This window comes from Rhopilema esculentum, chromosome 21, assembly GCF_057945365.1.
Source record: "Rhopilema esculentum isolate cy_ngs chromosome 21, ASM5794536v1, whole genome shotgun sequence".
Lineage (NCBI taxonomy): Eukaryota > Metazoa > Cnidaria > Scyphozoa > Rhizostomeae > Rhizostomatidae > Rhopilema > Rhopilema esculentum.
This window is the reverse complement of record NC_142835.1, coordinates 9914731-9925011: the sequence shown is the minus strand read 5'-3', so window position 1 is coordinate 9925011 and position 10281 is coordinate 9914731. Positions and strand designations below refer to the sequence as shown.

The following is a 10281-nucleotide window of genomic DNA, read 5'->3' as shown; positions in this document are numbered from 1 at the left end:
AACTAAAATATTGCTGCGGCTAAATTCCTTGCAATATCACTGTAAAAAGCAGTCCAGAAAGATGATAGACACAGTGCTAATAGTAAACAGAGACAGGAAAATCAAAGGAATTCAAGACACTTTCTTATATTATATATCAAATTGACATCAATCCTTTCAAATTAAAAGCATTTGAATCAACCTATAGGGTACTATTAACAATATGTCATATATTTTTCAACAAAAACTAAGTAAAAAAACTATAAAGCTGTGAAAGCGTTACAAATTCTTTGATTGAATGAAAATATCAGCGATATAAACACTATAACAATTAAATCCAATGACATTTAAACAGAATCTAAACCACAATCCCAAACAGACGGTCTTGACATAATTCATCCCCCCTCCCTCCCCCCACCAGTTCAATTTTGATATGTCTGTCTTAAAGCATATATGCATCATCTTTGAATAGCGAGGGGGGGGGGGAGAATTGTTAAGCTATACATTCATGCTATACAATTTTATGGATTCTCAATAGCTGTATCGAAGATTGGACGTGCTAAACGGCTTACGAAATTCGATGTCTTGTTTATATATTTCAGTTGAAAAAGCACTAGGTTTCGAACTAGGAGGGATATGACTCTATCAATCGGCGTTTAAATGTTTTCGATAGTATATAACAAGATGCTAGATTTGAAAATGAATTCGAAAAACCAGCACACTGATTTATATCATTTCATTTTTGAACGAAGAAGGCTTTCCCCTATTCACGTCACTGATTGCGTTAGTTTAAATCTTGAGCGAAAAGCCACCAAGTACACTATGACTGTTCGATTATTAAATTAAACAAGTGGGAAAATTTCAACTAAGCAAATCTCATGCTTAATCATCCTCAGTGTCTACATACTAAAAGATAAAAATTATAAAAATGATCAAGTGAAAAAAAGATCAAGTGAAAATAAAAAATAGGCTTCGTCTATTTAATACTACCGTAAAAAAGTAGAAAAAATAATAGTATACAAAAAACATTAACAAGAGACGTACATATAAATCCAAGGGGTACTCTGACAGTGACGTAGCGTACAATAGTTAGTCCCGTTAAATAATTTTGAATCAAAAACCCACAATTTTTAAAAGATTATATCTATGTGGCGTTAGAAATCATTTCACATTGCGATATCAGTGATCAAAGTTTCCATGCTTCTTATTTTAATTAAATAGAATAAACGGTCTGGCATGAAATGAGATGAGTGTGTATATACTAATGAGCATTCCAACTATTCTTATATCGCCTTCCCGTTCCATTGATGGACATCAGAACTTTCGAAGTTCAATCCTCGAAACATTCGGCTCAGCCTCCTTTACGCAAGATGCCTGAGAAACCCCACTGGGCACAAAGCCACAATGACAAAAGTTTAAAAAAGCTTTTCAACATTTTTGTCTTGAGGCGGGCATAAACCAACAAGGTATTCTTTTCAAACAATAAGAAAATCAAGAGGCAGGTCTTAAGCCATGCAGAGGCTGCTGTCGTTACGTTAACACACCTTTGTTTTAAATTCTTTCCAACAGCGATTTTGAAATAATAAGTGGAATCCAAATGCACCCTGAGAGACAATAGTACTCTTGTACTATTCAAATGTCATAAACAATGCCAAAACACTGGCACCCGGCCGTCACGTAACGAGCAATGAGAAAATCCTGAAAGCATCTTTACTCGGGCCTATTCTTATTTAATGCCAAGGAAACCTCGACGACAAGCCAAATATTGCCATCTTTACATTACAAAACCTAGCCTTATGATTTAAATTTAAAGATTTCTGTTGACGTATGACAATAACAAGAAAGACAAGAAGGCCATGCTGTAAATGCGACCGAATTGTTAGTATTTTACTTCGATTAAAATTTTTTTCGGGGTCATCCACATTGACTAAATTGCCCAGTGCATTAATACTAAATAAACTCGTGTTTACATCAGTTGGCGTTCACCCTTACCGGTCAGAATGGAAACACGGACTGGAGCCTACCAACCAGAAGTTAGTTATACTCAGCTGGTCCTTCAAAGCGTAGATGACTTCTACTTACACCGAGCATATCAAAACATGATGAATTTGGGAATTATTAAGAGCAAATGACTCCTAAAATAATTTTATTTGGGAAAAAGGGTCACTAGGGAATGAATTTGTGTTTATTATACTATAAATTATTGTCTTAAAATTAGAAACAACGAGCTGGTGCCATTGGCCTGTTACTGCTGAATATGAATTTGTTGTCATTCAGTTGTCTATAGGATTAAAGGCATTATGTCCTGACGCATTTCGCTGGCCATTAAAATTCCCCATTGGTTGGACTACGCGATAGATCTATTGTTACATATCCCTACAGCGACGAAGGCAAATTCTCGATGTTTTTTCGATCATAAACGCGCTGCAAAGCCAGTTATTAACTCTGAGCCGTTGATAGATGGGAATTAGTACCTTTAAATAACAACTGAAAATAGTCGATACATGACTTACAAGAAAGGAATTAACATTCTTCCCTAACATTCTCTACAGAAGCAGCATTTTCATAAGCTAACTTGTGTTTGCAACCACGCAGTAAGGTTTGCAAGACCTTCCTTTGACTTTGTGAACTTCGTTTCTGACGACTTTGATAAAAGTTGCCTTTCGGCCTGCTGCAATACCTCTACACTCCGATCTCTTAAAAAAGATTTCAGATAGGAAATTCCTTTTTCAGTAATCAACCGCTGCGAAGGTACAATCATTTTATTCGATTTAAACATATCCTTCACGAGATTATCCAAAACACCACGATGTTCGGCCCAGTCCTCCCCAACAGCTTCGATAAACGCTTGAAGCTCGTTCAGGCAAATTTCATCAAGTTCCCCGATCTTCAGCGGTAGTGACCAATCAAGAGAATATTTTGAAGATAGGCTAAATACTTCTAGGCCAAGCCTTCTTGTTGTTATTCGAAGACAATTAATCGCTTGCTTGTTACAGTAATCTTGTAGCATTGTCAATGCACTTGCTGGGATTGTCTTACCTAGAGCTTCTTTAAGAACCTTAAAGTTAGCCATATTCGTGTTGTATGAGTTAGTAAAGGTCGACGAAATATTCATAAGGAGCTTGCAATTTTTCTCCTTTAAGGATTTTAGCTTTCCTAGTTCAAACACCGTCGATGCATATTGCGAGAAATGGTCAGACAAGTCGGTCTGTAGCTTTGCAAATAGCATAACAATGGTCTTACCAGTTTGAGACCTTTCGTTTAGTTTCTCTCTAGCAGCAACAACATCCTCTACCATTTCTTGATACGTAAGAAGATCAGTTTTTACTTTACTTTGATAAAAACGCAATTTATCTGTGATTTGTTGAAGCTTGCTAAAACCTTCCTCGCCAGGGTAGCTATTCGGATTCTCGTTGTAGAAGGCACTGACCTGGATCGCTTCAATATCTTCATGGCATAATGCACAGACTGTCAGGTACAAGCAGACGTTTGGCTCCGAGTCCGGACAGCCAACGACTCGGATTAAAGCCCATTTTGCAGCAGAATCTATACTGTAGTATAACATCAGATCTTGACTGCAGCATTTGTAACAAAACACGGATCCACAAATCCTGGTAAAATAAAGTTGAATAGTTTAGCAGCTTGCCAAACCTAATTATACCAAAGGTGCTTAACAGAAATTTGCCAGAAATTCACAGACCTCAACAACAAGCTTCTCTGAAGAGCAGGCATTGGATATATATTGAATAAGCAGATAACGAAAAATAAAGCGAAAATCAAAATCTTGAGGCGGAGATAAAGTAGTATGATGGTGCAGGTAATTAAAGAACTAGTTGGAAAAAACAATGAACCAATTAAAGGCGCCATTTTTCTTCTCACGTTACTGTCAAAATCTGCACATGGATCCAACTTTAGCTATTTGTACAAAAGGGGGAAATCTTCCGATGCATTACATCACTTCTGACTAAATCCCAGTCCAAGACAAGGGGGCGGTCAACAGCGATAGAAAATTTTTTGATTCGAGCTAAAGGTAGTCTGACACCATTGAACTGATAGCACGGCAATTGCAGCCCCCTTTATATAGCATCTATCCCTAAATTGAGCACAATGCAAGTCTTGGAGAAACATTTTTAAAAAAAATTCTAAAGCATAAAATTATACGCTACTATTATACGTAGACAACAATGCTAGTTAAACATAAATACTTGGCTAGAAATAAAATGCAATTGTTCAGTTACCGGCAGTGGTGTTTCTGCATGAATATCGTGAACTTTGCAGTACATTTTGTGCACCAGTCAACTTCTTTGCTCTCCTGTATTGTAGAAAATATTAGTTGTGTTATATGTCATGCGTAAAGTAATCTCTACTTGCTTAACCTAATAAACATCAGCGAAATCTCCATGGGTACGAAACTCGCACACTCAGGGTACCATGTGACAAAGAACAAGGGGAACTATCCATTGCCACGAGGGATCGGCTGTAAGGATTTTTCTTAAACAAGGCTTTCACGACACAAAAAATATTGGCCTGTTGTTTCAAGGTGTTTGTTCTTCAGGAGGCATCCAATAGAGAAATAAAATTGAGCACTGCAATAGAATTATACTTTTTAAAACTAATGCAACAAACAGTTCCCTTTCTATATCTTCTTAAAACTTAACTTATAGAGAATTGACAATGGCTAAGAACAGACCATAGCAAGATTCGGAATTCAGCCAGCTTTAAGTGGAAAGGCTGGGGGAAAATCATCAAACAAAAGATAAATAAGAAAGATATTCAGGAACAAAGCAATACGACGACGAGAATCCAATGTAACGAGATACAATTTTCAAAATAAATTAAATTTAAGGAATACTAATATTTCGATAAATATTATACAGATAGATAAATAGGTTATAATAGATAAATAGGTTATACAGTTCTGGTTTTCATTTGGATAAAAATACATATTGAACAGTGAAATTCTAGTTCCTAAAATAAGCTAGGTTCTTGCAAAGAGGCAATAAAGCTGAGATAAGATAAATAAATGTTCAGGAGAACTGATTTAAGATGTTTTCTAAAAATCAACAGGACGGAGAGTGTCCTTAGACCCTTAGCAACATGGTTTGCAACACGCTTTCACATTCACTTAACAACTTGTAGGGTTGAATGCAAATTTTATAGCTAGGCATTGTTTGCATAGAAGTTGACTTGCCTCTTGTAGAAAATAATGAATAGAATATTTAGGAAAGAAAATAGCGAAAAAAGAAAGTAAGGGAAACAGGGGGAAGGACAAAGAAGAAAGGAGAAACAAGAGGATCAAGCTAAAAGCTTTTTCTAGCATGGTTGCCAGCTTGGAAGCCAGATTGTAAGCCAGCTTGGGAGCCAGCTAGGGAGCCAGCTTGATAGCCAACCAAGGGGCCAGTAAAGGAGCCAGTAGGGATGCTAGCATAGAAGCAAGCGTTGAATCCAGTTAGGGAGAGCCAGTAAGAGTGCCAGCAGGGAAGCCAGCTAAGGAATCATGATAATATAGTTAGCAAATAAATTGAGTAGCAGAATGAAAATAAAATACTTTGATTGTTAAAAACAGGATGTTTCAAGCATGCAGCCAGCTAGGAAGCCAGTTAGGGGGCCAGCACAGTAGCCAGCATGGTAGCCAGCTAAGGATCCAGTAAGAGATCCAGTAAGAGAGCCAGAGAAGCCAGCTTGGTAGCCAGCAGCTAGAGAGCCAGCTAAGGAGTGAGCGTGTAAGCCTGCTTGGGGCCAGTTTGATAGCCAGCTTTGTAGTGTGCTAGGGAACATAGGTAACAAGGTTTATTCAATGGTAGTTACAAGGAAGTTTTGAATTCACTTACCAACCATTTGTATGATTTCTGCCACATTGGCACCTTTATGTTGGAAAAGGTCTCAGTCATGACTGAATCAAGCCTTGATGCCTTGACATTTGCTTTGAAGCCATCAACAAGACGACAAAGTTCTTGCCTTGCATTGATGCGCCTACTTTCTCTTGCTTTTACAAAGAACTCTGTAAGGCTCCGTGTCTCACCAAATTGCTGGTTACCCAGATCTGAGCAATTAAAGCAAACCTGTAAAAAATAGTGTGTTTGAAAAATAGATCAAGTCACTAATAAAGTGCCAGGCATTTTGAGAAAGGAATTTAATTGTAGAGAATGCAAAGAAGACAAAAGAACTAGGAAGTGGCAACAAAGGAGGAAAAGAAAGCGAGGGAATAATTGGAAAAGAAAATACATTGGAAAGAGACTGGCAGAAGAAGATAAAAATTAAACATTAATGGGTGAATGATTTAGAAACAAAGAACTGGAAGACATAAATCAGGGCATATTTGCAAAAGAGTATGTACCAAATGATGAGCTGTGAGGAATACACCTTTCAAGGTAGGTTAACAAGCACCTGGGGAATGGTTCCAAATATTTATCTAGGGTCACAAGCCTACCTGTGTCAGGTCAGAAGAAATGCCTGTATTTGGAAATGAATTTAGCTTGCTTGCTTGCTCATAATGATGGAAAAGTGGATACCCCCATGCTTCTCCCCTTACAACCTCTGCAACCCTTTTTGATTTCAAATCACTGGCAGTCAAGCCACTGTATGCATACAATAACGGTAATCTTTGTAAATGTTACTAGACCTACCATTTCAGAAAAGCAATACTGGACAAACCTAGGGCCTAAAACATGGAATGGTCTTTCATCAGAACTAAAATCAACATCCAGTATTAACAAATTCAAGCATAAGATAATGGAGAACTTCTTCCAACATTTATTAAAAAAGGAACATGACACATATGTCTACTCTAGCAACAGTAAAAAATTCCTGTATCGTCTTTTTTCCCTCGTTTTTCCCCTGGCAAACTTGCACCTCTAAAGGAAACAATTATGGAAATAGGGTCAGCTTGACCTTTAATGCTATCTTTGCCACTGAATTTAGAGGTTTTTATACTTGTTTTTAGTTTATATTATACATACATACATACATACATACATACATACATACATACATACATACATACATACATATACAAGTTGATCACAAAAAACCTTACTCTGTAATAATGGCCACTGATTGAGGGTTTGGCATCTGGAGACAATCTTCGCCTATATTGGCAACACTTCTCACAAAATATCTCTCCACACCTATAGAGCAGCATATAAGAAGTTGTCTATCAGCGAAAAAACTAAGTAATTTACAGTATTGGCCTATTAGTATAAACTCCAAGCTAGAGAATTGACAAAGAATTAAAATAAAACATTCCCCAATCAGCTTCAGAAGAAACTAACAATGGAAACTTTAAAATGAAAGGCAAAATATGCACCTGGAATTGAATAACAACACAAACCGCAGCAAAGCAACAGCTCACAGATAATTTACCTAAATTCAAAATAAGAGCACTAGCAAATAGTGGATTGATATGATTTAGTTTTGGATACGGTCTCAGAAGGGATGTAATGATAAAAGCAATAAATAAGTAATTGTCTTTGCATAAGGCATTGATAGGTTGCTTCATGAATGCAGCTGACATCAGCACAGGAGGGCTCCTAGGTAAACATTACCTTAGATAAAGCCATAGCCAATAACAATATGTAGAGTTATGCTTAATGTAGAATTTTGACGTCTTTTGTGTGGGGAATGTATTCTCATGCAGACCAGATGTTACTGTCTGGCATAGTGTTTTGTAGACTGGACGTTGTTTTTGTTTTTGGTGCATCCATAAAATCCAAAATTGTATCCTATCGTCAGAATTAATGTTATCATAAATAAAAGCCAAAAATCTAGCTAAGGCAAACTAAAGATGCAAACCTTCGGCAGTTAAACTTTCTGGAGGTCAAACCAAAATTCTTGAGACATTTTTTGCAAGTGTTACGAAGGCGAGGCTCAACCCAGTGATCCCTCTTCAATTTCACAAACGGCCTGCCCTGTCCATCTTTATTGGGTTCTTCATCGTTAATGAACTTATCATCGGCAGCTGAATCAATAAAAGATGGAAGACGAAGCACAGTTTCTAGTCCTAGGCGTGTTGCTGAACTGGAATCTAGTCCCTGGGAGTTTCTCTTTCGTAACAGCGCCATCTTCTTGTGTTTTTCGAGGAAGAAAATGTCACTTTGATTTGTTGTTGCTGTTGTGCTGACCTCGGACTTCCTGTTATTTTCTGCTCAAGACTTCTATAGCAAGCCAACCAATTTTACCTTATTTGATTTTATATTGTCCTGTTCAATGCAGAGTATTTTCATTTGTTTGAAAATCCATTGATCAGTCTTTCAACTTGGCTTTGCAATTCCAGCCTTGGCCTCTAGCAAAGTGTTTCCATTGGCCTCAAAGACATGACATGGCAATAGATAAACTTTATTGGGTTCTTGTGCTCAGTGCTGAGGAAAGGGGGGTTAGGGGGGTCACTGGCCTGGGGGCCCAAGACTATTACAGGCACCGCGGAGTGTTGAGAAAAGACAGCGCAACGCAATCTTGAATAATAACTCAATTAGAAACTTACAGTATAAGAAGGTTTTGCTCGAATCTAGAAATCGAGCGTATTTCACTTTTAAAGATTTTCCAAGTATAAAGAATCGCACATTTTGTTGACAAGAAATGTGTATGCATTATGGCATAAACATACCAGCTACCAGTACAATTTAGCCACCATAGAAATTTCGGCAACTAAATAAGCTACCAGAGTAATTTTAGCAACCATCCTCTCAAAAATTTTCCCCAGACCCCCTAGATGAGTCTACCCTCGAAGTGCCTTTCTATATTTCTTTCGTTTTAACCAGGGGTCCATAAATCCTCTCCGCGGACATGCTTGTACTTGTTGATTTTCACGTTGTTGGCTTTCACAACTGCTAAAGTTCCTCTTCCAAAGGGTTTACCATTTATGCTTTATCAAGCAGAAACACTGAAATCGATCATGACGACAGTGGCGGTAATTCAGGCTTTCATTTGGGGGAGGCCCAGGCCTACGATTTTCCGACAAGATAACATCTTGGATCATGTCTAATTCTAAAGAAACTGTCCATTTTGATAAAAATAGATGATTTTTTGACGGGACCTTTTAGAAATTTTGCTGACCACGCCATAATTAAGTAGCAAGAAGAAGAATTCATTTATGATTTTTGATTTTTGAAGACAAGTCAATATTTTATCAGCTATGCTTTGTTCAAATTTTGCAAAAATGGGAACAGAAAGGTTATAGAGGCCCTTTGGGTAAAAAGGGAAAACGCAGATCACCTGCAAGCGAAGCGAGCAGAGAATTTAGCAATAACACCCCTCTTAGATTAGCTTAGAATACCTTTTCAGAACGATTTCTTGGAGTAATTTCGACACGTTAAACAGTTGTCAATTGCTCAATTGTCCGACAAAAGCTCGAGCTTTCCAAATTGGAGGGGCCCAAGCGCCCCCCCCAAACCCCCATAATTTCCGCCACTGCATGGCGAGGTTAAAGACATGCTTGCAGCGATGAAAAAGAGAAGAAGATTATTGTCTGGAAAGACCTGACTTTTTGGCATTATTGTGTCATGGAGCCTGTTTCTTCCTTGCTATCATGTTGTGTTGATAACATTGTTTAACTTTTTAAGTTGCAACTTCTTGAATTTTAGTGAAAAATGTTTTCACTTCAGCAAGAAGGCAACTACAACTTGCTGAAATCTATCTGCATCTAATGGGTTTCACAGTAGGCCACTAGACCCACACCTATGTATACAATCACATGTCATATCACGTGTTAGCTATAAATCAATGTCCCATCAAGTGTTAACGTATATATATAAGTGTTTGTAATTAATTAGAGAGTTAATTTTTAGTGCAATTAAAGAGCACACAAAATTTATTGAGTGCCTTGTCTTTGCCTCTCGCTCTTTACGATGTAATGCCTCTTACACTAGCAAATAGGAACTGACAAATAGATACGCATGCGTAGTATCAAATTTGCCATTGAATTTGATATGTCGTCGGAAATATTACGATGCCCACCCCCTCCCCCCCTTATATATATATCACTGCTGGTTTAGGGCCTCAATCGTCCACAAAAATTGAGACTGCTTTTCCTTCCCACATTGCCATAATGCCAAAGTCTGTTCGGCGTATTTACACAAATGAAAACCTATCGAAATTATTTTGTAAACCATTCGTAATTTTGACTTAGGCTCCAGACACACGTATTCGTTGCTCAACCCTTCCACCGTCCCCTTCCCTCCCCCGCCCCCTCCAAGCAATTTTGTTTGTTGAAATTTGGCGAAGTGCAAAGACCGTATACAGTAACAAGATCTCAACAACATTGCTTGAAGGGGGAGGGGGTCAAATACAATTCTAGTAGATTACTGT

The 10281-nt window shown here is 37.8% G+C and overlaps 1 protein-coding gene across 1 annotated transcript; it reads right to left on the bottom strand.

Moving 5' to 3' along the window:
* Window positions 1-110: 110 nt before the first annotated feature.
* LOC135684402 (uncharacterized) lies at window positions 111-9668 on the bottom strand. Its single transcript, XM_065199951.2, has 5 exons — window positions 7771-9668; window positions 7016-7106; window positions 5811-6041; window positions 4218-4291; window positions 111-3590 (listed from the first exon to the last, which is right to left on the bottom strand). Exons 1-5 carry the CDS (start codon window positions 8037-8039, stop codon window positions 2543-2545), a joined length of 1713 nt encoding a protein of 570 aa, XP_065056023.2. The 5' UTR covers window positions 8040-9668; the 3' UTR covers window positions 111-2542.
* Window positions 9669-10281: the final 613 nt, after the last annotated feature.

Coding starts and splice junctions, on each gene's coding strand:
- LOC135684402 (XM_065199951.2), bottom strand. CDS start 8,039: ATGGCGCTGTTACGAAAGAGAAACTCCCAGGGACTAGATTCCAGTTCA. Junction 7,107..7,770: donor AGAAAGTTTAACTGCCGAAG/GTTTGCATCTTT, acceptor GCTGCTCTATAG/GTGTGGAGAGATATTTTGTG. Junction 4,292..5,810: donor AGAAATCATACAAATGGTTG/GTAAGTGAATTC, acceptor TCTACAATACAG/GAGAGCAAAGAAGTTGACTG.